This window comes from Pelophylax lessonae (assembly GCF_965119305.1).
Source record: "Pelophylax lessonae genome assembly, chromosome: 10".
In the NCBI taxonomy this organism is placed as follows: domain Eukaryota; kingdom Metazoa; phylum Chordata; class Amphibia; order Anura; family Ranidae; genus Pelophylax; species Pelophylax lessonae.
Window position 1 is genome coordinate 198,863,942 of NC_138777.1, and position 26,419 is coordinate 198,890,360.

Sequence of the window (26,419 nt, forward strand, 5' to 3'; positions counted from 1 at the left end):
GCAGAAGGAAACCCCCCTCCTTCTTCTGCATGTGGCAAGTGTATGCACAAGCCATTGGGCTGGGACACACTTGCCACATGCAGAAGGAAACCCCCCTACTTCTTCTGCATGTGGCAAGTGTATGCACAGGCCATTGGGCTGGCACACACTTGCCACATGCAACATTGAACTAGAACAATGGAAGAATGATAGACATCAAAAGAACTGACATACATGTTTAATAAAAGCTGTATGTGAAGATATCACAAAGTTTACAAGATGAATGATTTTAGACAAAATTATCCTGCCATGCCACTTCCCCATCAGGCGAGACAAAGAAATCCGCAAACTTATCTCTGATGGTCATGACTCGTGCTGTTGTTCGTAAGTCCATAAACTGCACGCGGTGCATGGGGTTACGTGGCTCTGGTTCAACGCTGCTCCTGTCGCTTCTCCTTAGGAAATTGTGCAAAACACAGCAGGCCAGGACAACCTTGGTGGCATTGTCAACATCCAGTTGCATACATGACAGCAAAACCCTCCATTTTGCTGAGCACACACCAAACGCACACTCCACAACACGACGAGCTCGGCTCAGCCGATAATTGAATATACGTTTGGTGTGACTCAGTCCATAGCCACTGTATGGCCTCATCAGATTTTCTGCCAGTCCAAATGCTTCGTCGGCCACCATGACCAATGGCAAGCTTGGTTCCTCAGTACACGGTAGCGGCCTGCTTGTTGGTATGTTGAGTCGTCCTTCGTGTAGCCGACGTCCAAAGGCCGATTCTCGAAAGATGCGGGCATCACCCTGGCTGCCATATGCTCCTACATCAACAGCAAGGAATTGAAGATGGGCATCAGACAATGCCAGGAGTACCACAGAAAAATATTTCTTGTAGTTAAAGTATGCAGAGCCGGAATGGGGGGGCTTCTTCACCCTGATGTGTTTTCCATCAAGGGCACCGATACAGTTGGGGAACTGGGTTTTCTCCCAAAATTCGTCGACAACTGCTTCCCACATCTCTTCAGTCGGCTCCGGCATGACCACCTCCTTCAACTGCTCCCATATTGCCGCACATGTCTCCTTAACAATTTTGGCCACCGTGGAGACACCGAGCAGAAAATAGTGGTGTAAGGAGACAAAGCTTTGGCCAGTAGCAAGAAACCTAAAATAAAAATAAAAAATGATTACATATTACATCTATCTTTCAAAAATACATTGAAAATGTTTTAACTAGGACCTCACCACCTAACCCTCTTAACCCAAGTACTAACCCTATACAAAACACCCACAAATGATTTCACTTACCGAAGTGTCACAAGCAGCCTTTCCTCCGGTGACACACTGCTTCGCATGTTCGTGTCCATCCTGGATAGCCTTGGCCTGAGCTTCTCCAGTAGGTCATCGAAAAGCGGAACGGACATACGTGAGAAGTTGTACCACTTGTCCGGATACATGCGGAGTTGGGTGTACATGGTGGTAAAGTACCCCACGGACAGACGCTGCAACATGACAGGATGCACCCAGAACCTTCGCCGTATGCTCCTCTCATTCTCCTCCTCCAACTGTCTCCTTCTACGCATCCTTCTCAAGATGATGAGCAGGATCGCCTCATCAACCTTCTGCATAACAGGATCCATGACTCAGAAATGCAAAAAATACTCCGAAAATACAAGAAACACTCTCAACCGATCTGAAAATGCTCTCTCCTCTCTCTCTCTCCTACCAAAATGGCTTCCACACATTCCATTGTGGTTATTTTGGGTGTGGAAAATGGAGGAGGACTGATTTTTTAAAAAAACGCTATTTAGCGCTGACGCGGCTTAACGCGGCTTAACGCTCATTAACATAATTTGAGAAACGCTGTTTAACGCGCGTTTTTAACGCCGGTTTTTCCCGGCGTTATAACTAGCTTGGACGTACGTTTTTTTGAACGCCCCGTGTGCATGGGGCCTTAATATTTAATGCTGGTAGTTTATTCAGGTAATATGTGCCTTGACATTACAGCCAAAATAGTTTACAGTTTTTTTACTTTTTTTGTATTTTAAAGTTGCCCTTCTGTTTGTCAAAAAGCAATATTTTTGTTTGTTTACGAAATTCGTTTTATTTATAAAGACGTTATATATCACAATGACTAAGGCTCCATGTACACGGGACGTTGTAAATGGCCGTTTAGGAGCAGTTGGGCGTTTTTTTCAGAAGCCCCTGAACCCACTTACGTGTTATCTTATCTGTCCATGTACACAGGGTCGTTTACAGTCATTTGCAGGCAGTTGAGTTCAGGGACGTTTTTTGGAACGCAATTACTTGCGTTCGAACGTGTGTTTCCCGGCGTTTCAAACGCAAAAACGCGACCGAACGCGACCGAACGTGATGACCCGCGTTTAGCGTTCACGTTTTTCCATTTTAAAGGAGAATAATTTTTTTGACCTCTAGGAACGGTTCTAAACGCAAATGCCCGCAAACGCCCGCTAAACGCCCGCTAAACGCGGGTGCAAACTCAACCTAACGGACGTTTCAAACGTCCTAAAAATTCCAGCATTCAAAGGGACTTTTAACAACGTCCCGTGTACATGGAGCCTAAGGCCCTTTTCACACGGGCTTTCCGATCCGGTCCCCCTGTCAGTTTTTCAGGCGGACCTGATCGGATGCTCCATGCAGCTCTATGGAGCATCTCCACTGACACCCGCCCCTATCTGATCCGATCCTGTCCATAAAATCTGGATGGACGGAAACCCTATTTTCCATCTGTCTACAGGATCGGATCTGATGGGATCGGATGAGAACGGATAGGTGGTCCTTTATCATCTCCCATAGAGGAGAGCGGGGATCTGACAGCTCCGTCTCTTCAAAGTAAGTGGAGACGGAGCTGTCTTCCGCCTGTTCAGCAGGGATCGGCGGATCGATCCTCACTGAGCAAAACGGAGTCCGCCGGGCGCACCGCCTGTGTGAAAGGGGCCTTAATCTGTGTCTGTAGTGCATGTCCAAACCTTAATACCATAAGTAATAAAATATTATTAGATTTTTACTCCAGGAATATAGAATTTGTTTGGAAATTCGAGAGAAATGTTTAAATAATGCATTACAACAGGGGTATCAAACGCAATTGCATTGCGGGCCGTATCAGCATTATGGTTCCCCTCAAAGGGCCAGTTGTATCTGTAAGACTAAAAGCCCAGCACACCCCACCCCCCCTTAAATCAGATGTCAAGAGCCCCCCCACTATCAGAAGTTAAGAGTCCCCCACCCTCTCTTAGATGACAGCGCACCCCGTCACCTTGTGCTGCTTCCAGGAAGAAGCTGCGTTTGGAGCTGGGAAGCATAAAGTGTAGGGTCTGGAGGAGGACCAGAGGAGGGCAGGAGTCAGATGCTGGAATCTCCTGAATGCTGACACCAGGGTAGGTGGAGAGAAGATCTTCTGCTGCACAGAGAGGCACAAGATCTGTAGGATGAGTTCTGTCCTCTCAGCTGCTGACTCCTGAGACAGGAGCAAGGGCAGAGACGAGTCTCTCGGCAGCTTTACAGAGAAGCGCAGGATCTTGCGGAGGAGTTTTGTCCTTTTCTCTGCTGCTGACTGCTGAGACAAGGGGGTAGGTGCAGTGCCATCTTAAGAGCATTATAAGGCCCCAGGCAATGCAATGCACTGAGGTCCTGCCTACACAATCACCCACGGGAATAAAAATTAAATTTATTGATAAGGCAATATATATTGGTACAGCAGTGCCAGGCTAATGACAGCTTCCAAGTTCGGCGGCTGGGTCCGGTGAACACACACACGGACGGGAGACAGACTCAACTGTCCTGTGTGTGCCTGTTCCTGTGGAGGCGGACAGGCATTCCTGCAGTTGTGGGCTCCCCCTCCATAACCCAAGTGGCCTGACAGCAGCGCAGGACCAACAGGTGCTTGCCACCTGCTAAGTTCGGTGGCGAGATGCACATGGGGATCGGCATTAATGCTTGGCTGGGGCTGAGTCGCTGGGCAGGTGGGGCCCCTTTCCGTAAGATGGCCCTGGGTGGGTGGAAAAGAGGGGGATGCCTCAGCTCAGGAGAGGTGCGAGGTCCACATAAAATGGCCTGGCGGGCCAGATTCGGCCCCTGGGCCTTGTGTTTGACACCTGTGCATTACAATTACTTTAACCTATTCGTATTGTAGTTGACTAAAATGTATGGGATTTTAATCGACTAACATGTGAATAAAACTAAAACCATTCAGATGACTAAAATACGACTAAAACTAACATAGCATTATAGTTAAAAGACTAAAACTAAAACCAAATCAAAATTTGCTGCCAAAATTAACACTCCTGCTATGTGAGTGTGCCTAGGCACTTGTGCCTTCAGTATAAGCAGTACCCTGAATAATGTAAGGCTTGGCCATACATGTTCAACCTCTTGTACAATTTTCTATTAGATTTACCAACAACCACATAACATGAGGTCAAAACTAAACAACCCTTTCAATTGTATCCTATTAGGCAGGCCTTTGTACTACATAGTTGAATGTAAATCTAAAGAAAATTGTACAGAAAATTGTATAATGTGTGGCCCAATCTCCGAAGGGAGGGGATCATGCTCTTCTTCAGTATGTCACAGTACATGTTGGCATTCATGGTTCCCTCAATGAACTGTAGCTCCCCAGTGCCGGCAGCACTCATGCAGCCCCAGACCATGACACTCTCACTCTGAGATACTGTATTTTTCTGATAATTGTCTATGTGAATGACTTTTGCGTCATTATATCTCCTGCACACTACCTGGCTGTATTTTGGTTACCTCTTGTCCTAACAAAACCAATAAAAATTCACAAAAAAAACAAAAAATAAAAATTTAAATAAAAATAAAAATAAACAGAAGTTGGATTTTGTTTGCACACAAATGTTTGTGTTTTAGATTTGTTAATTGAACGTAATGGATTAAAAACAGATTGCATGAATGCATCAGGTAAATGGGCCTCATTCCTACCTCCTAGGAACCACATTTGTTCCAATAAAATATTTTGGGTGTAGCACTACTCCCATGGGAGCCGCTGAGTGTGGGTTCCCCTGGGTTAACATTAGCAGCAGTAGGACATTGAAGCATGTTTCCAAGTGTGATTATCTCAGACAGGAACCAGTCCAGTTTCTTTGGTTTTTAGGGTTTATTGAGAACTTGGATAAGAGAAGGGATGAGTGGGATACTCCAACAACTGAACTATGCACAAAATAGGCAGGGACTATACAGAACTACTGATTGACGCTAGTTAACGCTGACTGATGCTGTTAATGCTGAGTGACGCTGGTAACGGCTAGGCCGCTTACTTTAGCTTCACTTTTGATTGTGAAAAGTCCTTTAGGCTCCCTAAGGTACTCCTTCCCGAGGTAGCTGACTTGTAGTGTAGACTGTAATGCTGAGACACTTCAGGGCCCTTCCTGGCACCCTTTTTATTCCCTATTCTTCAGGGTCTCACAACTTGGCACCCCCTTTACTGTAACATCCCAGGTTAGCTGGCTCTCTGATCCCCTTGACCTTTCTGGAGTGGCCTCCTCTCCTAGGCAGACCCCTGGGCAGATCTTGAGTACTCACAACACTGGTTTTCCAGAAGAATCCTGCCCCACAGCTCCACTTGGCCAGCACACACTGGATCCTCCTTAGCACAGCTCATCCCCTGGTCCCTAGGCAGACTGCCTTGACCACCTTCCCCAACAACAGGAGGAGAGACAACCGTCACCCTCTTCCTGGGACCTGGCTTCCCCCCAAAGACACCCTGTCACATGCTCCCCTCCTATTTATGTGCAATCCCAGGATGCATTGCAGGAATGCCCTCCCACTGGAACTGACATAAAACAGAGTGTTCCACTGACTAGGTTTCCTCCACTGTCCAATGAGCTCCCTCATTGGCTGCAGTGGGGACACTCCCTCAGACTCAGTGAATCACACTTGGAAACATGTAACAGGCTAAACTAACAGATCAGACCCTCGTGATAAGCATAAAAAGGGTCACAGATATGTTTTGCCTAGCACCTACCTAGGAGGGTGCTACATGGGAATGGAAATAAAAAAAAAAATGAGGATTTCAAAAAGCCAGAGACATTAGATCATGGATAATATAGACCCATTCAGAGATGCGGACCAGAGAAAGGCAAGTTGCTGTAACCATCCAACAATCTGTTTATATGCTTCATATACTCAGTTGTAGCTCCAGTTCCCTAGTACTCAGGGGTAGACTGGCAACTTTCGGCCCAGGGGGCAGGTACAAACCAGGTGCTCATGGTGGAGTGACTTGGCCCCCCTCCCACTTTCCCTCACCCCCACCTACCACTCTCCCAATCCTCCTGCTGACCCCCATTCCAAGCTGAAGCCCTGCTCCAGATACTTTCTACTTACAGGCATAATCTGGGTTCCTGACCTGGCCAGCAGGGGGAGGTTGGGGGGAGCTGGGAAAGTTCAGTTGGGGCTGGCCGGGGCAGAAGAGTCTCCAGTGGGGTATGGAACTGGCCTCTGCTCAGACACAGTTTCCTTGTCTTCATCCTGCACTCAGTAGGTCAGCAGCAGGGACTTTTTACTACTCTTTACCAGGAATCATTTAGGTATGTCTGTGGCAGAAGAGGTGCAGCCTTTTTACAGGGCATCAGAGCGGCTCAGAGGGCAATTGCCCCCCCCCCCCCATGGCCTCTGCTCAGACACAGTTTCCTTGTCTTCATCCTGCACTCAGTAGGTCAGCAGCAGGGACTTTTTACTACTTTTTACCAGGAATCATTTAGGTATGTCTGTGGCAGAAGAGGTGCAGCCTTTTTACAGGGCATCAGAGCGGCTCAGAGGGCAATTGCCCCCCCCCCCCATGGCCTCAGCTCAGACACAGTTTCCTTGTCTTCATCCTGCACTCAGTAGGTCAGCAGCAGGGACTTTTTACTACTTTTACCAGGAATCATTTAGGTATGTCTGTGGCAGAAGAGGTGCAGCCTTTTTACAGGGCATCAGAGCGGCTCAGAGGGCAATTGCCCCCCCCCCCCCATGGCCTCAGCTCAGACACAGTTTCCTTGTCTTCATCCTGCACTCAGTAGGTCAGCAGCAGGGACTTTTTACTACTCTTTACCAGGAATCATTTAGGTATGTCTGTGGCAGAAGAGGTGCAGCCTTTTTACAGGGCATCAGAGCGGCTCAGAGGGCAATTGCCCCCCCCCCCCATGGCCTCTGCTCAGACACAGTTTCCTTGTCTTCATCCTGCACTCAGTAGGTCAGCAGCAGGGACTTTTTACTACTTTTTACCAGGAATCATTTAGGTATGTCTGTGGCAGAAGAGGTGCAGCCTTTTTACAGGGCATCAGAGCGGCTCAGAGGGCAATTGCCCCCCCCCCCCATGGCCTCAGCTCAGACACAGTTTCCTTGTCTTCATCCTGCACTCAGTAGGTCAGCAGCAGGGACTTTTTACTACTTTTACCAGGAATCATTTAGGTATGTCTGTGGCAGAAGAGGTGCAGCCTTTTTACAGGGCATCAGAGCGGCTCAGAGGGCAATTGCCCCCCCCCCCCATGGCCTCAGCTCAGACACAGTTTCCTTGTCTTCATCCTGCACTCAGTAGGTCAGCAGCAGGGACTTTTTACTACTCTTTACCAGGAATCGTTTAGGCATGTCTGTGGCAGAAGAGGTCCTTTTTACAGGGCATCAGAGCGGCCCAGAGGGCAATTGCCCCCATCCCCCGGCCCCCTGGTTCAGTCCTCCCCTGCTAGTACTCATGTTTCTATATTAGGCCCCCAGGGAGCAAGGCTTCCAGACCCTTTCATTGTGTTTAAAACCTCAGTTTTTACATGTACCTGGAATGTAGCTTTAAGAACTTCAGACAACAGCTGGGTATCTCCTAATATGAGTAACCTCATACTTAATATTTCCAATATTCTAACTTAATATTAGAAACTTGGCTTGTATATAACAGTACCTTGAAAAGCATTGCATTTACATAAAGAAGGGGATAAAATAATTGATAAAAAAGACAGACATTTCTTTCGCAATGGGGGAAAAAAAAAAGCTTTTAGCAACTTCACTTTGTGTTTTTTTTACATTTTGGTTTTGCCTTGCAGCCCAGCTCAGCAAAAGTCATTTTGTTTCTACAGCTGGAAGTCATTACAGGAAGAAATAGTCTTGTACTTTCCTCACAAAAGAGGCAGTCGGCCACGGAGCCATAAAACAGACGATGTTACATATTTCAGCAATCTGACTGTTTTTCTTTGTCTCCTTTCAAATAACACGGGGATGGGTGAAAAAAAAATGATGCTGGTTGGAAATGACTAACAAGTAATATACATACTCTGTGTTCAGGCGGTTCCTGCGACTTCCTAGGGAGCTTCTGCCAAAAGCACAGAAAATCAAAAATTTCACACAGGGAGGTTAAACTGTTTGCAGCTTCAGTGTTGATTTGGAAACATAAAAAAAAAAAAAAAATCATATATGAGAACTCTTTGTATACAGACACAGGTTCATACCTCCCAGGATTTCTAGGATGGGAAATAGGGAAGCCTTTTAGGGCCAAAACTTTTTGCTATAAGACAAGCCCTTGCCACACCTCTGGTTGTACTTTGGTTGTATGCACTGCTGATGGAAAAAACAGACAGACCATCCATACTTTATGTAAAACAGAACATCTTTGGACAATTTACAAACTCCTACAACACATCAGTTAACGCTGAAACCAGCCGATGCTACCCAACATTTGACCTGTGTGTACTAGGCTTTAGGTGCAAATGCGGCCTTTAAGTGCAGAGACATACCAGAAGCCTAGCAAAGCTCAATAGCAGCTGAAGACCTCCAGTACATTATTATTATATAGGATTTATATAGCACCGAAGCTGTGCAGGGATGACGCGCCTGCGCCGGAACTGACGAGCGGGGCCGGTGCAGGGCATTCTGGGACCGAAGAGGACGCCGAAGAGGACGCCCTGGCTTCAGCTGCCCACACCTGAGATGGCAGTGCTGGACAAGAAATTTTCAAGTTAAGTATTTCTTCTAAAAGGTAAGTGAACCCGGGGACAGTTCAGAGGCTATCATTGCTGAAATGCAAAAGCCCTGATTGTCCCGGGGGTATTTTTATCAATTTATTTTTTTCAGGCTGGAACTCCACTTTAAGGAGGAACAGGGTCAGGGAAGGGTCAGCTAGGCCAGAGGGGTGGCAAGGGGAGTAGTCCTTACCTGATTGGAGTAAAAGGCTGGATGGGCGGAGAGCAGATGTGAAGGTCAATGCAGATAGGTGGTTTTGGGTTCAGTCTAAAGAATTCAGGAGAAGAGGTAACTTCGCTCCCACCCGCCCTTATGTCAAGGGTTGCTGAGGAGTATGGGTTGTGGGAATAATTTTGTGTTTTCGACTCTAATTGAGTTTATATAAAAAAGAATAAAAAATTCAGAATAAATGAAAAAATGTATAAATAAATGAATAAATAATTAAATTAATACATGATTATATCTATTGCGCGTGTTGTCACAGCAGTTGGCAGGTCAGGGGGTCTTTGGGGGGTCAGTGATTACTTACATTCTACCTAATGGTGGAGGCCCATCTAGGGTATGGCGCTCCACATTTGGTTTGTGGTCATTATCCCAGAAGCTAGGTCTCCTGGGTGGGAAAAAAATTGGAAGTATGTGTGAGGTCGTAACGTCTTCGAACCGGCTGAGGACATGGACGATTGCAGTTAAAATTGTGCCTTAAGGACACCCAAAGACCCCTTGTTGTTGGGCATTGTTAGAAGTTCATTGTTGAATTTTGTAATTATTGTTATGGTAAATGTGATGTTATTATTTCTTTGATTAATAAATTGGCTGCAGTGGCCATATTAAACCCATGTCACACCGTCTGCGTCTTTATTCTAGTGCCTAAGGACCCAAGTTGATGAATCCTTTAGTCATAGGCTTTTTTCAACAAGTATCCTAATCACAACTACAACCTTTTCAAGCTTTCTATGGAACTGCTAGATCAGAAAAAAAAAAAAAAATAAAGTAGATCCAACCCCCATAAAACTAGGAATTCCATTTTTTTTTTCTCTATACGTAAACCACCCTTTTATTCCAAGGACATTCTGACATTCTTTATCTATGACTCTTCTTGCCGTATTAGTTATCTTCAGAGAAGTATTTCGTCAGTGTTCTCCATTTCGGCAGTAGTACGTTACCCCATTGTGAGCTAAAAATTCACAATGTAATGCCAAGCTGTTCGCTTTTCTGAAGAATGGAAACAAAGACAGCCTTACAAGAAAAAAAAAGTTGGCTCAGTGTTTGCTCACAAATTGAACTGTTATTAATATCAGAGCCACATAAAATGTGAATCGCAGCTTTGAAATCGGAGAAGTCTGTTCTGGATTTGGTTCCAAACTAAACATAACTTTTGTGAATCAATTTCAGAAATGTTTATAAAACAATGAACTGGATCCGCAGCTACTGTATATTCCAATCACCATCTCTCTAAGGAGCTTAAAGCGTAATTCCACTTTTGTTAAAAAAAAAAAAAATGTCCCCTCTGGGTGATCTCTGTACATCACAAGGATTATAACAACCTTTGTTGCAGATTCCTACCTTTTGTTATTCTGAAAAAATCCCTGTGTTTCTCTGTGCCATTGTGGGAAAATGAATCTGATGGGAGTGGTTTCATAATTATCAATCAGCTGTGCAGCTGCAGGGCACTAATGATGAAATCTGCTTGGCCTGCATTCCTTTAGATGTGTTCCTATTGGGGGTATCTCACCAAAAATGACAGGGGATGCCAGAAATCTGACTTGTATCTTAGTGCAGACTTCTAGGAAAATCAGTGAGCCAATCGCATAAGCAGGAAATTATGTTTTTTTGTTTTTTTTTTTGGGGGGGGGGGGGGTTCTGTACAGCTCCAGGTAGCCATATCATATTGCAATTTCAGAAAATTACAACAGCTGCAGATTGTAAAAGAAAGGTCATTTTTATTCACATTCAATTACAATATGACTTGTGTCACAATTGTATACACTATATTATTTTTTCTTTATTGGTTATTTTTTTTTTCCCCATGAAAGTGGAGTTACCCTTTGAGTCCCGGTTCACACTGATGCAATGTGGGAAACCCTGCCGTTCAGTGACAGTTCCCACATCGCACCTGAATCACACAGTGGTGTCAATGTAAAGGTAATGACGCCCCCAGATCGCTTCGCAGATCGCAGTGCGAACTGTCAAATGGTGCAGAAATCAGATCACATAGGTGTGAACACCCATGTGATCGGATTCCAGTGCAGACCAAAAAAAATGCCCTGCATCATTTTTGTGCGAAAGTGATCTCAGTCATACAGTTTGTATGGCTGAAATCGCATCGCACAGACTTCGCACAGACATTTTGTACTATGCAGTAAAGCCTGATTTGCATACAGGCTTTTTCTTTCCTCTCCACTTTTAAATACAAAATGCTAGTGCAAAGCAGAGACTTGCGTCCAAGATGGCTAGTACAAGGAGGTAAGCACTTGTGCGGGAAAAGAGGGGCTCTGTTGTGTTTGTTTAGGGAGCTGGGAGGTTTTTGTGATTTCATATTAAAAGTTAGCACACAGTAACCAGATACCATTCATCAACCAGAACAATAATCAGGTCTGAAAACTTGCTCAGGGTTATGGTTGACTCTGCACATTGCTTGTTGTCTCGCTACCAGTCTTAGCTATGGTTTATACCTCACAGAGGTCATCTATATACATAAAATGGTCTTCTAAACTGTCTGTGGTTTACTCCACTTCACTTGACCTGGCTTTTATAATAACTTTATCTATTGAACTTTTTTCCAAGATTGTGCACTCAACACACAATGTTCTACACCTCTCTTCCAGCTGACCCTGGTCAGCTTTATTCAAGGCTTCTCCTCTTAGTTTTTATTCTGAATGGACATTTGCAGTTGGCTGCCATCCAGTATTGTATTCAGCAGTTTTCAGTCAATGCTGTAATTATCTAAACCTTCCATTCAAGGTTGGGTTTTAAAGTGAACCTGTGTTTTCATCACTTCACAGTACACCAACAGGTTCATTACCACCTTCGTACTTTGCTACTTTAAGATTCAGCTCTATTATTCCCTTGGTCCCTTCCTGCTATTTTGATAGAGGTGAGGAGGCTGATATATTGCCCAGCGAAAAAACTGGAAGCAGAGAGGTAATACTTAAAGGCTACAGGCCCGTACACACGATAAGAAAATCTGAAGCGAAATTTCGTCCAATGACCGATCTGCCGATTTTCGGATTGTTAGTATGGTGCTTTGGACAGCCGACTCCGACTTTTCGGCTGACAAGCTGTCTGTCTGTCAAAACAACGTCTGATTTTTGTCTCATTAGTACAGATTTCCATGGAAAAAAATCTTAAGAGCAAGACTAGGCATGCTGAGAGACGAAAGAACACATACAAAACAATCCAGCACATCACATCACTTCTGAAGTAGAATTCTGTCGTACGGGAAAATTCGTATGAAAATAACCTCTTCACTTTCCACATCAGACTAGCATGCCACAAAAAACGGACGACAGATCGTTCGATAATCTGATGGTGTGTACGGGGCTTAAGTTAGCCTTTTTTCAAATTTCCAGCTTCCATGTGTACCAATATATAGGCGGTCCCCGGGTTACAAACAAGATAGGGTCTGTAGGTTTGTTCTTAATTTGAATTTGCTTGTAAGTCGGAACAGGTACATTTGTTAAGTGTAGCTCCAGTCACAAGAATAATTTTTAGGTTTTCTGGATATTATAGGAAAGGGTTAACACCCCTGTTCCCCTTGTGTTTCTGTCTGTGCCCCTGTTCAGAAGATTTCACATCACTTTCTGTCACTATGCCAACTGGATTTTGAAAATTTTGGCTTGTTGTGGAAACAAGGATTGGTGATAAAGTTTCAGTGGAGACACCTTTTTCCCATGAGAACTCTTACAGTAGTGAATTTCCCTTCCTAGGCCTAGATTTCTCCTCACTTCCTGTTGTCTCTTTCCGTGTGTAGGTAGGAGTAGTTTGTAAGTCAGATGTTTGTAACCCGGGGACCGCCTGTAGCAATAATGTGCAGAAAAGGAAAAGCTTTTGACGTGTCCTAGACCAGGTAAACCTCACCCTTCAGCAGTGTTGGGGGTAACGAGTTACAAAGTAACTGATTACAGTAACTACATTACTTTTTTTTGGTAACAAAGTAACGTAACTAGTTACAATACTGATAATGGTAACTACACTACTTTACTAGGCTATAGGAGGTAACTACATTACTTTACTAGGCTATAGGAACGCGCTTTCCTGCGTTACCCAAGCCGTGTGATACAATCGTTATTTCGAAGAATAGAGAGGGATGAAGTTTATGACTTTTTGTTGCACTTTATGTTTTATTCTGTTTTTTCAGGTTTTGTTCTCATGTTTCCCAAAGCCTGTGTTTATACAATAAACTCTATGCAGAAAGAGTGTCGTGTATCTTCTTCTACACGGTCAATTAAGAAAGAGGAAAGTAAAGTAATAAGTAGTGAAGTTACTTTTCAAACGCAGTAACTAGTAAAGTAATCTTGTTACAATTTACGGAAGTAACTAGTAACTAGTTACATTTTTTGAGTAACTACTCCAACACTGCCCTTCAGTTGTATAAAAACTCCTCTTGCTCCAGACAATTGAACATGTCCTATAACGCACTTTTCTGGGATCCAGCAAGGCAGTGTATGATGGGAGATGACCTACAGGAAATGATGAAAGTAGAAAGCATTTTTGAAGAACTCAAAACAGAAACGTAAACTTTTTAAGCTTTAGTGGATGAGGTAAGTGAAAGATAAGCACAATAGGATGTCTGGGGTAGAAAGAACATTTGAAAAGGCTTCTTTTTATTATGAAAAGTGACATTCTGCCCAAAAAGATGAACTTAGCCTTTAAAACTAAATAGATGAACCAAGATATAAATGTGTCACCTACCTAGCTGTGCAGCATGGCAAAGGTAAATCATAAGTCTGCCTGTACATAATTGTAGATCCCTTCACAGGTTAAACAGTAACTATGTGTATTATTCAAAAACCCCAACCTTCTTGTTTCCACAATTCAAAAACAGTTGTCTTTTATTCTCTCCTCGTGCTAGCACAGAGACAGAGTTCCAAGGGGATGCATCCCTCTTTACTCTCTCCCATTCTCTCATACCCCAGTAGATCAGTACCAACCCCACTTTCTACATCAGATCCAAATACCCTCCCAATACCACATCTAAGATGCCCTCAGTGGAAGTCTTTGATGACGAAACGCATGAGTGTGCGGTCGCCTTAGCAACGAGAGACGCCATGCCACGCTGTTCGATCCGACTTGCTAGGCGCTAAGCGGTCGGTTGGAGGACAGAGGCGGATGGACGCTGCTTCTATGCATTCGTAAATGCCTTTTTATCATGTTCGGATTGTGAGTAGTATTCTGTGGGGAACTGGGGACTGGTGTGTATTTCAATAAATGTTTTGTGGAATTACGCTATGTGTCCCCTGTTGTGCTTACACCTACATGAGCATATGGGCGATTGAGAAAAGGATTTCAGTTGAGAGCCAAGCTGTGGGTGCCAATTGTCCAGTGGTGGAAGAATTTGCTGTGATGCTTACAGGCTTTTATGTATCATCGATCTGGTGAGTCTCCATTTTGATGGGTGATCACGGCTTGCTGGTGGAGGCACACAGATTATGCAATTAGCTGCACTTCTACCTTACCATCTTTGTCACCTGCACATATATGTTGGACTGTATTTTGGCTCAATTGATATTCATATCGCTAGCCTGTGCATTGGATTACTGGTGGACATTCAGTCGATGATTTTTTAACCATTTATGTGTATTATATGTTAGCGCTGCTAGTGTTACAGATTGGCTCGTTGAGTTTAATCAGTTGCACCTGTTTTAACCACATCTAATCCACCTTCTTCTTTCCCCTTTCTTCTGGCAATTCCAAAACTCTTCAGGCCCACTGAGGCCTTTTCACTGCAAAAGTAAAACTTTTTCTGCATTTATGGAAAGCAAAAAAGGCATCAAATCTAATAAACCCACAAAGATTCTTTTTTTAGCACTGTTTCCATACCCATAAAATATCTTATCTCATCTCTTCAAAATAGGTGTAATTCTTATATACTCTTTTTTTGACCAAAGCAGCCAGCTCTAGCTACAATACCAAATGTACATTCTACTGTCCTCTACAGTAATTACTTTAGACTGGTAGATATCTTCAGTCTTCCACAAGTCACCCTGGAAGACCAAGGATCCTGTAAGTACAGGACAGTCTTCCTGAGTTACAATCACTCATAGTGTACTGATGCAGAGAAAGGAACTGATGTCATCAGGGCATTTCTCCAAGGACCACCTGCCATTGGAGGAGATCTGAAGATAAAGAGGACTTAGTACATCATGCTAGGGAGAAGGTTCTCCATTAGGAGAGAGTTGAACAATTGCATGTGGGAGGGGGGAAACCCAGAGATGGACTGTAAGGACAAATGTTATTAGCTCAGTTAATCTTATAAAGAGTCTGCTTGGTTTAGCCACTCTAACACTGAGAGAGAGAAGCAGTAAGCCGTAGTCCCTAGTGTATGTCTTACATCTATGGTAAGCAGAGCCTGCATATGTAATGTGTTAATACTGTATATATATCTCTGTGTAGATATTTATATGTAAACTACACATAGGACAAGGCCTTAAAAACATCAACATGTATTGCTAAGATTATTGACCTTAAGCTGAAGACACACAGAATACAACAGTTTTCCTTTAAGCATAATAGAATAAACCCATAAGAAAAAGTATATTTCCACTGCCCCCACCTTTCTGCCATCCCAATTTGAATATTTCCCCTTGTGCGAGTGTGGGACACACTATATATATTAAAGGACCAAATTCTCCTCCTTTAAAGGCCCCATGACCCCTTGCGAAAGCCAACTTCTCTCTAGGCCCCACGTGACCTCTTTCCTGAAGTGGATGAGGAGAAGCTCTTCCCATATCTCCATGGCACTGCAAGATGGTGGTCTGGAACCTCCCACCACTTTAGCTGTGGACCAACCCCCTTACCCAGGCTACTAATGGACTATGTTGGCCACCTTAACCACTTAAGCCCCGGAAGATTTTACCCCCTTCCTGACCAGGGCCTATTTTGTGATTCGGCACTGTGTGATTTTAACGGACAATTGCGCGGTCGTGCGACGCTGTACCCAAACTAATTTGACGTCCTTTTTTTCCCACAAACAGAGCTTTCTTTTGGTGGTATTTGATCACCTGTGCGATTTTTTGATCATGCGCTATAAACAAAAAAAAGAACGTCAATTTTGCAAAAATAACAATATTTTTCACATTTTTTTATATGAAATTCCCCCAAAAAAATGTAAAAATTAAACTTTTTTAACATTTTCAGCCAATTTATTTTATGCTACATATGTTTGGTAAAAAAAAATCGCAAAAAGCGTATTTTGATTGGTTTGCGCAAAAGTTATCGCTTTTTCTAACAAAGGGAAAGATTTTTGTTGGTTTTTTTTTACGCGTAATGGCGGCGATCTGCAATTTTTTTTTGCGGTACTGTGACATTGCGGCGGACAGATCGGACCCTTGACTGACATTTTTGACACTTTTGGGGTTACCAGTGACATTTCTACAGTAATCAGTGCTATACATATGCACTGTTACTGTAAAATTACACTTGCAGTGAAGGGGTTAACTTATTTTTGAGAGGGAGGGGTTATGTGTGCCCCTAGGGGCGTGATTGTAACTGTGATTGGCTGTGGCTTGAGGTGTAGGAACAGTGATCAATGGTCCTACATAGTAGAACCGTATGATCACCACTCGTACACAGGGGAGAATGACAGGCGGCTTGTTTACATTAGCCGCCTGCCTTTCTCCCTCTCCACCGACGATCGCCGAGTGACCGGCGGACATCGGGTCTGCCGGTCACACACGCGGGGGGGGTTCCGTGACCACTCGGGAGTGGGAGCGCGCCTCCGGGGGCGCGCGCTCGCTCCCTAGACCCTCACAGGCTAGCGACGTAGTACTAAGCCGCTCTGCCTGTGAGGGGCTGACCGCCGCAGTAAATAGTCGTGCGGCGGTCGGCAAGTGGTTTTAACAAAGCAGAAGACTTCTATAGAGGCCCTGCGCCCTTTGAAGCTCATTTTCCTCAAGCTCTGACCTCCACTCATCTAATCTTTCAACTCTACCACCATGCTTTTGACTCAGTAACATTACAAAAAAAGAATATTTCCTTTGTCAGCTTACACAAGAAAACTGAGCTGCGTGAATTACATTTGGTGTCCACTCATACAGAATATATTGTTGCAAGAACAAAAATAAAACTTATCTAAGCTGATTTAATTTTTTTTTCTTGTAAATGGCTATAAAAAGGAATGTGCAAAGTTGTTCTTAACCTTTGAGAAACTGTCGTTTTGATGAGTTACAGTGTTTACATCAGTTACATGTAATGCATTCGTCTTCATCGGCTTTTGTTAAACACATTGTTAATTGGGGTTTATGATGCAGAGAAAGGCAGCTGAAAATATTGACTCTTATTATGAATAGTTACGCACCTTGGCAATATTCAGATAATAACTATAGGTGCATAGGTGAGCTGCTTAAGGCAGATCGCTCCTTCTTGGTGTACTGTGAAGGTTTCTCTGCATATCAGAGAAATTAATTTGACTTGATAAAGGTGTGGGATCCGAGGCATAAAAATAGCACTATTTTCAGAAGTGTGAATGTCAACAGAGATGTTAATATACTGTACTTCAAGTCAACTGAATGAAGTGGAATACCAGAAAAAAAACCCTTTCTTTTGGAAGAATCATGCAAAGAGTACTTATTCTCTATATTTATGTAGCTCTTATATTATTTTCTGTACTCTTCTCTACAAAGAATACAGGGTCATTCACATCAGTCCCCGCCCCCGAGGAGCATACAATTTCAAGGGAACCTACCACAATAGGAAATTTGCAGCAGTAAAGCATGTAGATGGGGCTAAAGTATAGTTTAACCTTATCATTAAAATCTCATATAAGCTGTAACATGTTAATGTAATTTCAAAAGTCATTTTCAATAATTATGTAGCACCCTCTGCTTATCAGGGGGGCCTGATCAGTCAGTTAAGCTGTCATGTGTTCCCAGGTGAGGTCTGTTGAGTGTGGGGAGTCTCCCCACTGTATCCAATGAGGGCTCTTGTTGGATAATGGAGGAAACCTGGCCAATAGCACACCAGGGCTTATATCTGTATCAGTGGGCGGAGTTTGCGGCAATGCACCCTGGGACTGGGTATAAGCCTGAGGGGAGCATGTGACAGCGTGTCTTTGGCGGGAAGCAGAGTCCCAGGAGGAGAGTGACGGCTGTCTCTCCTCCTGTCAGAGCAAGTGAGGGTGTCCTGGGTGGTCGGCCTAGAGGACCGGAGGCTGAGCTGGGCTACAGGAAGTTTCCTGAGTGCTGTGGACCAAGTGGAGCTGCTGGGCAGAAGTTTCCTGGAAAAACAGTGTTGTGAGTACTCGAAACTGCCCAGGGGTCTGCCTGAGAGAGGGGACAACTCCAGAAGGTTAAAGGGATCTGGGAGCCAGATAGCCAGTAGTGGTGGCTTAGAAAGGGGGTGCCAGTGTCTAAGCCCTGAAGATTAGAGAGAGAAATGGGCACCAGTGCGGGCCCTGAAGTGTTCAGCAGTGCAGCAGTGTATTCAAGTAGCTACCTCAGCAGGAGTGCTTAGGGGAGCTTGAAGAGGACTCTTTTAGTTAGAAAGCAGTCCCAAGTCAATTCAGCGTTAACAGGCATCTGACCAGCGTTAACCAGCGTCAAGTCAGGGTTGATAGGCATTCAGCCAGTGTCAAGTCAGCATCAAACAGCAATATTCAAGTGTCTCCGCCAAACGAGCCTAGTTTAGTTCCAGGAGTATCCCACTCATCCCTTCTCCCATCCAGGTTACCAAATAAATACAAAAAACCCACAGATACTGGACTGGTCATTGTCTCAGGGCTCACACTTGGAGAAACATGCTTAAATGTGCTGTTGTTGCTAGCGGTAACCCATGTCCAGCAAAACAGCTGGGAATTGTGCTATATTTATAAAACTGAAGCTTGTGTTAGAGTAGTACTAAAGCCTAAATGTTTTTAGCTTAAAGTGGTTGTAAATGCTCATATATATATACCTGGTGAAGTGAATAGCATCAGATGATACACAAAGTTTTAACAAATGCTCCTACATAAGTTTTACTTGTTTATCTGTAGTCTTCTCTTGTCTACAATGCTTCAAAAGTGCAGATTTGTGATAAATAACTACATCTGTGAGGAGAACAGAGGAGGGGATGGAGAGCTGTGGTTACAGCGCTTATACACTGTTTGAGAGCTGTGTGAAGGTAAGGGGGACACCTCCCCCCCGCCTCCACATAGGCAGAAGAATGAAGGAATATGCAGAGCAGTATTCTGAATTGAAAAGCTGTGTGCTTGTGCTTATCTCCCTCCCCATCACAAATTTTTGGAGTGAGAGAAGTAAACACTATAAATGTATGTGCTCTGTTCAGATGTCATGACTAGGGTTTACAACCACGATAATGCATTTTCTGCATTAAAACTGTTGTAAACCACGGCTGGTTTATAAAAAAAAAAACACCTGTAAGACAATGGCATAATCTGGCACATTATGAAATACTTACCTTAGAACGAAGCCCTCCAACAGCACGCTGTCACTGCTGAGAGGGCTGACATCTTCCCCCATGCCTTTTTTCCAGGTTCTCACACTCCAGCTATGTGATTACTGGAGCCACGATGATGTCACTCCCGCGGGAGCCCTCGGTTCTGGCAGGAAGCTCTGAAGTTCCCGCAACGTATGAAGGACCTTCAGAGTTCACGCGCCGGTGATGTCACTGGCTGCACCCAGGGTTAATATCTCCTGAACGGTGCATGTTCAGGAGATATTTATTTTACTTACAGGTAAGCTTTATCATAGGCTTACCTGTATATAAAAATACAAAGCAGGCTTTACTACTCCTTTAAGGTACAAACCGCTTCACTACTTGCCCCCCCCATCCCAGTCCCCCCCTGTCCCTAAACACTTACCTTGCTCCAGCTCCATTTCACTGCACCAGCATTGTCTCAGCACAGCTGCCTTCCCTTTCTGCTTTCATAGCCAGAGGTGGAGCAAGGGAAAAGGGGCGTTGGCTTAGTGCCGCTGTGTATGTCTATTGACACAAACAGCCTGGTTTAGGACTCAATGGGACTGCGCACATGCAGGTGCATACTTTGCACCTGGCTTACTGCAGAAGCTACCTGAAAGAGCACAGCTCCACTGGGGACTGCCAGAAGAGGAGCAAATTGACTTTCTTTGGCAATATTGTTGCACAGAGCAGATAAGTAGTGTTGAGCGAACACGGACTGTATTATTCGTGTTCGTACCGAATAATTGGATTTTTTGTACCCGAACACGGACACGGACACTTTACTGTATGTTCGGGTAAAAATCCGTGTTCGGTCGTTTTATTTCCGGGTTTTGCATGCTTTGGCGCTCTTTTCATGGCGGGCTTTCAACAGCCAATCAACAATCGTTTAACTGGTGTGCCTTAAGCCATCCCAGCCATGCCTGCAAATGTCTCAGTAGCTGTGATTGGCCGTCTGAAGCATGTGACCAAGTCTTTATAAGTTCGAGGCAGCCGCAGCGGCGTCATTATGCTGCTTAGATTCAGGGACAGAGCACACATCAACGTGCTGGCTGCTGATTAGGGAAAGATAGGCAGGAAAAAACCATTTGTGTCCGGATAGAATTGAGGGACAGGTCGGAGTGTTTAGGCAGGGCGAGTTGTAGGCATTTTAGGGATAGAGTCTGCTGAATTATAGGGTCAGTGTCTTCTACAAACTACAATCGATATTGCTGTGTGGGGGGTGGGGTGAATCTGCACTCAATCCTGATCTACGATCTCTTCTCAATCCTGTTAGGGACAGAGTCTGCTGAATTTTAGGGAAACTGTGTTCTACAAACTACAATCGATATTGCTGTGTGGTGTGGGATTGGAGATAGGCAGGTGTCAGTGATCCACATCCATTTTTCTGTGTGTGAGCTGCAGTGAACACAATCTTTTTGGGCTGCAGTGAACACAATCTTTTTGGGCTGCAGTGAACACAATCTTTTTGGGCTGCAGTGAACACAATCTTTTTGGGCTGCAGTGAACACAATCTTTTTGGGCTGCAGTGAACACAATCTTTTTGGGGTGCAGTGAACAAAATCTTTTTGGGGTGCAGTGAACACAATCCTTTTTGGTGTGCAGTGAACACAATCTTTGTGGGGTGCAGTGAACAAAATCCTTTGTGGGGTGCAGTGAACACAATCTTTTTGGGGTGCAGTGAACAAAATCCTTTTTGGGGTGCAGTGAACAACATCCTTTTTGGGGTGCAGTGAACACAATCTTTTTGGGGTGCAGTGAACAAAATCCTTTGTGGGGTGCAGTGAACACAATCTTTTTGGGGTGCAGTGAACACAATCTTTTTGGGGTGGAGTGAACAACATCCTTTTTGGGGTGCAGTGAACAAAATCCTTTTTGGGGTGCAGTGAACAAAATCCTTTTTGGGGTGCAGTGAACAAAATCATTTTTGGGGTGCAGTGAACACAATCTTTTTGGGGTGCAGTGAACACAATCTTTGTGGGGTGCAGTGAACACAATCTTTTTGGGGTGGAGTGAACAACATCCTTTTTGGGGTGCAGTGAACAACATCCTTTTTGGGGTGCAGTGAACACAATCTTTTTGGGGTGCAGTGAACACAATCTTTGTGGGGTACAGTGAACAGAATCTTTGTGGGGTGCAGTGAACACAATCTTTGGGGGGTACAGTGAACACAATCTTTGTGAGGTGCAGTGAACACAATCTTTGTGGGGTGCAGTGAACACAATCATTGTGGGGTGCAGTGAACTAAATCTTTGTGGGGTACAGTGAACACAATCTCATACTTCTGAAGGTTTGAGGGTGCTGCCTGTTCCATACTCCCCCTACTCCTCATCTAGCCTTTTAGGGGTACAAACAATAGTAATTGGGGCCTAGTGTGGTTGTGTACGTGTGATATACATACACTTTTTTGGGATCATATTTTCTATTCCGCTATTTAATCAAAAACCTTTGGGGATCAGTTAAATTGGGGGATAGTCTGTGTTGGTACGTGTGAGAGAGATCCACCTTTCCAAGTTGTTGGGGTTCATCTCATACTTCTGAAGGTTTGAGGGTGCTGCCTGTTCCATACTCCCCCTACTCCTAGCCTTTTAGGGGTACAAACAATAGTAATTGGGGCCTAGTGTGGTTGTGTACGTGTGATATACATACACTTTTTTGGGATCATATTTTCTATTCCGCTATTTAATCAAAAACCTTTGGGGATCAGTTAAATTGGGGGATAGTCTGTGTTGGTACGTGTGAGAGAGATCCACCTTTCCAAGTTGTTGGGGTTCATCTCATACTTCTGAAGGTTTGAGGGTGCTGCCTGTTCCATACTCCCCCTACTCCTAGCCTTTTAGGGGTACAAACAATAGTAATTGGGGCCTAGTGTGGTTGTGTACGTGTGATATACATACACTTTTTTGGGATCATATTTTCTATTCCGCTATTTAATCAAAAACCTTTGGGGATCAGTTAAATTGGGGGATAGTCTGTGTTGGTACGTGTGAGAGAGATCCACCTTTCCAAGTTGTTGGGGTTCATCTCATACTTCTGAAGGTTTGAGGGTGCTGCCTGTTCCATACTCCCCCTACTCCTAGCCTTTTAGGGGTACAAACAATAGTAATTGGGGCCTAGTGTGGTTGTGTACGTGTGATATACATACACTTTTTTGGGATCATATTTTCTATTCCGCTATTTAATCAAAAACCTTTGGGGATCAGTTAAATTGGGGGATAGTCTGTGTTGGTACGTGTGAGAGAGATCCACCTTTCCAAGTTGTTGGGGTTCATCTCATACTTCTGAAGGTTTGAGGGTGCTGCCTGTTCCATACTCCCCCTACTCCTAGCCTTTTAGGGGTACAAACAATAGTAATTGGGGCCTAGTGTGGTTGTGTACGTGTGATATACATACACTTTTTTGGGATCATATTTTCTATTCCGCTATTTAATCAAAAACCTTTGGGGATCAGTTAAATTGGGGGATAGTCTGTGTTGGTACGTGTGAGAGAGATCCACCTTTCCAAGTTGTTGGGGTTCATCTCATACTTCTGAAGGTTTGAGGGTGCTGCCTGTTCCATACTCCCCCTACTCCTAGCCTTTTAGGGGTACAAACAATAGTAATTGGGGCCTAGTGTGGTTGTGTACGTGTGATATACATACACTTTTTTGGGATCATATTTTCTATTCCGCTATTTAATCAAAAACCTTTGGGGATCAGTTAAATTGGGGGATAGTCTGTGTTGGTACGTGTGAGAGAGATCCACCTTTCCAAGTTGTTGGGGTTCATCTCATACTTCTGAAGGTTTGAGGGTGCTGCCTGTTCCATACTCCCCCTACTCCTAGCCTTTTAGGGGTACAAACAATAGTAATTGGGGCCTAGTGTGGTTGTGTACGTGTGATATACATACACTTTTTTGGGATCATATTTTCTATTCCGCTATTTAATCAAAAACCTTTGGGGATCAGTTAAATTGGGGGATAGTCTGTGTTGGTACGTGTGAGAGAGATCCACCTTTCCAAGTTGTTGGGGTTCATCTCATACTTCTGAAGGTTTGAGGGTGCTGCCTGTTCCATACTCCCCCTACTCCTAGCCTTTTAGGGGTACAAACAATAGTAATTGGGGCCTAGTGTGGTTGTGTACGTGTGATATACATACACTTTTTTGGGATCATATTTTCTATTCCGCTATTTAATCAAAAACCTTTGGGGATCAGTTAAATTGGGGGATAGTCTGTGTTGGTACGTGTGAGAGAGATCCACCTTTCCAAGTTGTTGGGGTTCATCTCATACTTCTGAAGGTTTGAGGGTGCTGCCTGTTCCATACTCCCCCTACTCCTAGCCTTTTAGGGGTACAAACAATAGTAATTGGGGCCTAGTGTGGTTGTGTACGTGTGATATACATACACTTTTTTGGGATCATATTTTCTATTCCGCTATTTAATCAAAAACCTTTGGGGATCAGTTAAATTGGGGGATAGTCTGTGTTGGTACGTGTGAGAGAGATCCACCTTTCCAAGTTGTTGGGGTTCATCTCATACTTCTGAAGGTTTGAGGGTGCTGCCTGTTCCATACTCCCCCTACTCCTAGCCTTTTAGGGGTACAAACAATAGTAATTGGGGCCTAGTGTGGTTGTGTACGTGTGATATACATACACTTTTTTGGGATCATATTTTCTATTCCGCTATTTAATCAAAAACCTTTGGGGATCAGTTAAATTGGGGGATAGTCTGTGTTGGTACGTGTGAGAGAGATCCACCTTTCCAAGTTGTTGGGGTTCATCTCATACTTCTGAAGGTTTGAGGGTGCTGCCTGTTCCATACTCCCCCTACTCCTAGCCTTTTAGGGGTACAAACAATAGTAATTGGGGCCTAGTGTGGTTGTGTACGTGTGATATACATACACTTTTTTGGGATCATATTTTCTATTCCGCTATTTAATCAAAAACCTTTGGGGATCAGTTAAATTGGGGGATAGTCTGTGTTGGTACGTGTGAGAGAGATCCACCTTTCCAAGTTGTTGGGGTTCATCTCATACTTCTGAAGGTTTGAGGGTGCTGCCTGTTCCATACTCCCCCTACTCCTAGCCTTTTAGGGGTACAAACAATAGTAATTGGGGCCTAGTGTGGTTGTGTACGTGTGATATACATACACTTTTTTGGGATCATATTTTCTATTCCGCTATTTAATCAAAAACCTTTGGGGATCAGTTAAATTGGGGGATAGTCTGTGTTGGTACGTGTGAGAGAGATCCACCTTTCCAAGTTGTTGGGGTTCATCTCATACTTCTGAAGGTTTGAGGGTGCTGCCTGTTCCATACTCCCCCTACTCCTAGCCTTTTAGGGGTACAAACAATAGTAATTGGGGCCTAGTGTGGTTGTGTACGTGTGATATACATACACTTTTTTGGGATCATATTTTCTATTCCGCTATTTAATCAAAAACCTTTGGGGATCAGTTAAATTGGGGGATAGTCTGTGTTGGTACGTGTGAGAGAGATCCACCTTTCCAAGTTGTTGGGGTTCATCTCATACTTCTGAAGGTTTGAGGGTGCTGCCTGTTCCATACTCCCCCTACTCCTAGCCTTTTAGGGGTACAAACAATAGTAATTGGGGCCTAGTGTGGTTGTGTACGTGTGATATACATACACTTTTTTGGGATCATATTTTCTATTCCGCTATTTAATCAAAAACCTTTGGGGATCAGTTAAATTGGGGGATAGTCTGTGTTGGTACGTGTGAGAGAGATCCACCTTTCCAAGTTGTTGGGGTTCATCTCATACTTCTGAAGGTTTGAGGGTGCTGCCTGTTCCATACTCCCCCTACTCCTAGCCTTTTAGGGGTACAAACAATAGTAATTGGGGCCTAGTGTGGTTGTGTACGTGTGATATACATACACTTTTTTTGATCATATTTCCTATTCCGCTATTCAATAAAAACCTTTGAGGATCAATTGAATTGCGGGATAGTCTGTGTCGGTACGTGTGAGAGAGATCCACCTTTCCAAGTTGTTGGGGTTCATCTCATACTTCTGAAGGTTTGAGGGTGCTGCCTGTTCCATACTCCCCCTACTCCTAGCCTTTTAGGGGTACAAACAATAGTAATTGGGGCCTAGTGTGGTTGTGTACGTGTGATATACATACACTTTTTTGGGATCATATTTTCTATTCCGCTATTTAATCAAAAACCTTTGGGGATCAGTTAAATTGGGGGATAGTCTGTGTTGGTACGTGTGAGAGAGATCCACCTTTCCAAGTTGTTGGGGTTCATCTCATACTTCTGAAGGTTTGAGGGTGCTGCCTGTTCCATACTCCCCCTACTCCTAGCCTTTTAGGGGTACAAACAATAGTAATTGGGGCCTAGTGTGGTTGTGTACGTGTGATATACATACACTTTTTTGGGATCATATTTTCTATTCCGCTATTTAATCAAAAACCTTTGGGGATCAGTTAAATTGGGGGATAGTCTGTGTTGGTACGTGTGAGAGAGATCCACCTTTCCAAGTTGTTGGGGTTCATCTCATACTTCTGAAGGTTTGAGGGTGCTGCCTGTTCCATACTCCCCCTACTCCTAGCCTTTTAGGGGTACAAACAATAGTAATTGGGGCCTAGTGTGGTTGTGTACGTGTGATATACATACACTTTTTTTGATCATATTTCCTATTCCGCTATTCAATAAAAACCTTTGAGGATCAATTGAATTGCGGGATAGTCTGTGTCGGTACGTGTGAGAGAGATCCACCTTTCCAAGTTGTTGGGGTTCATCTCATACTTCTGAAGGTTTGAGGGTGCTGCCTGTTCCATACTCCCCCTACTCCTAGCCTTTTAGGGGTACAAACAATAGTAATTGGGGCCTAGTGTGGTTGTGTACGTGTGATATACA

General features: G+C 44.0%; 1 protein-coding gene across 1 annotated transcript; it reads right to left on the reverse strand.

Moving 5' to 3' along the window:
• Window positions 1-268: 268 nt before the first annotated feature.
• Window positions 269-1,623, reverse strand: LOC309565345 (uncharacterized protein; the record flags this gene model as incomplete). The annotated part of the gene is made up of 2 exons (XM_082270260.1): window positions 269-1,148; window positions 1,292-1,623. The coding sequence occupies 2 exons, from the start codon at window positions 1,621-1,623 to the stop codon at window positions 269-271; spliced, it is 1,212 nt and encodes a 403-aa protein (XP_082126386.1).
• Window positions 1,624-26,419: the final 24,796 nt, after the last annotated feature.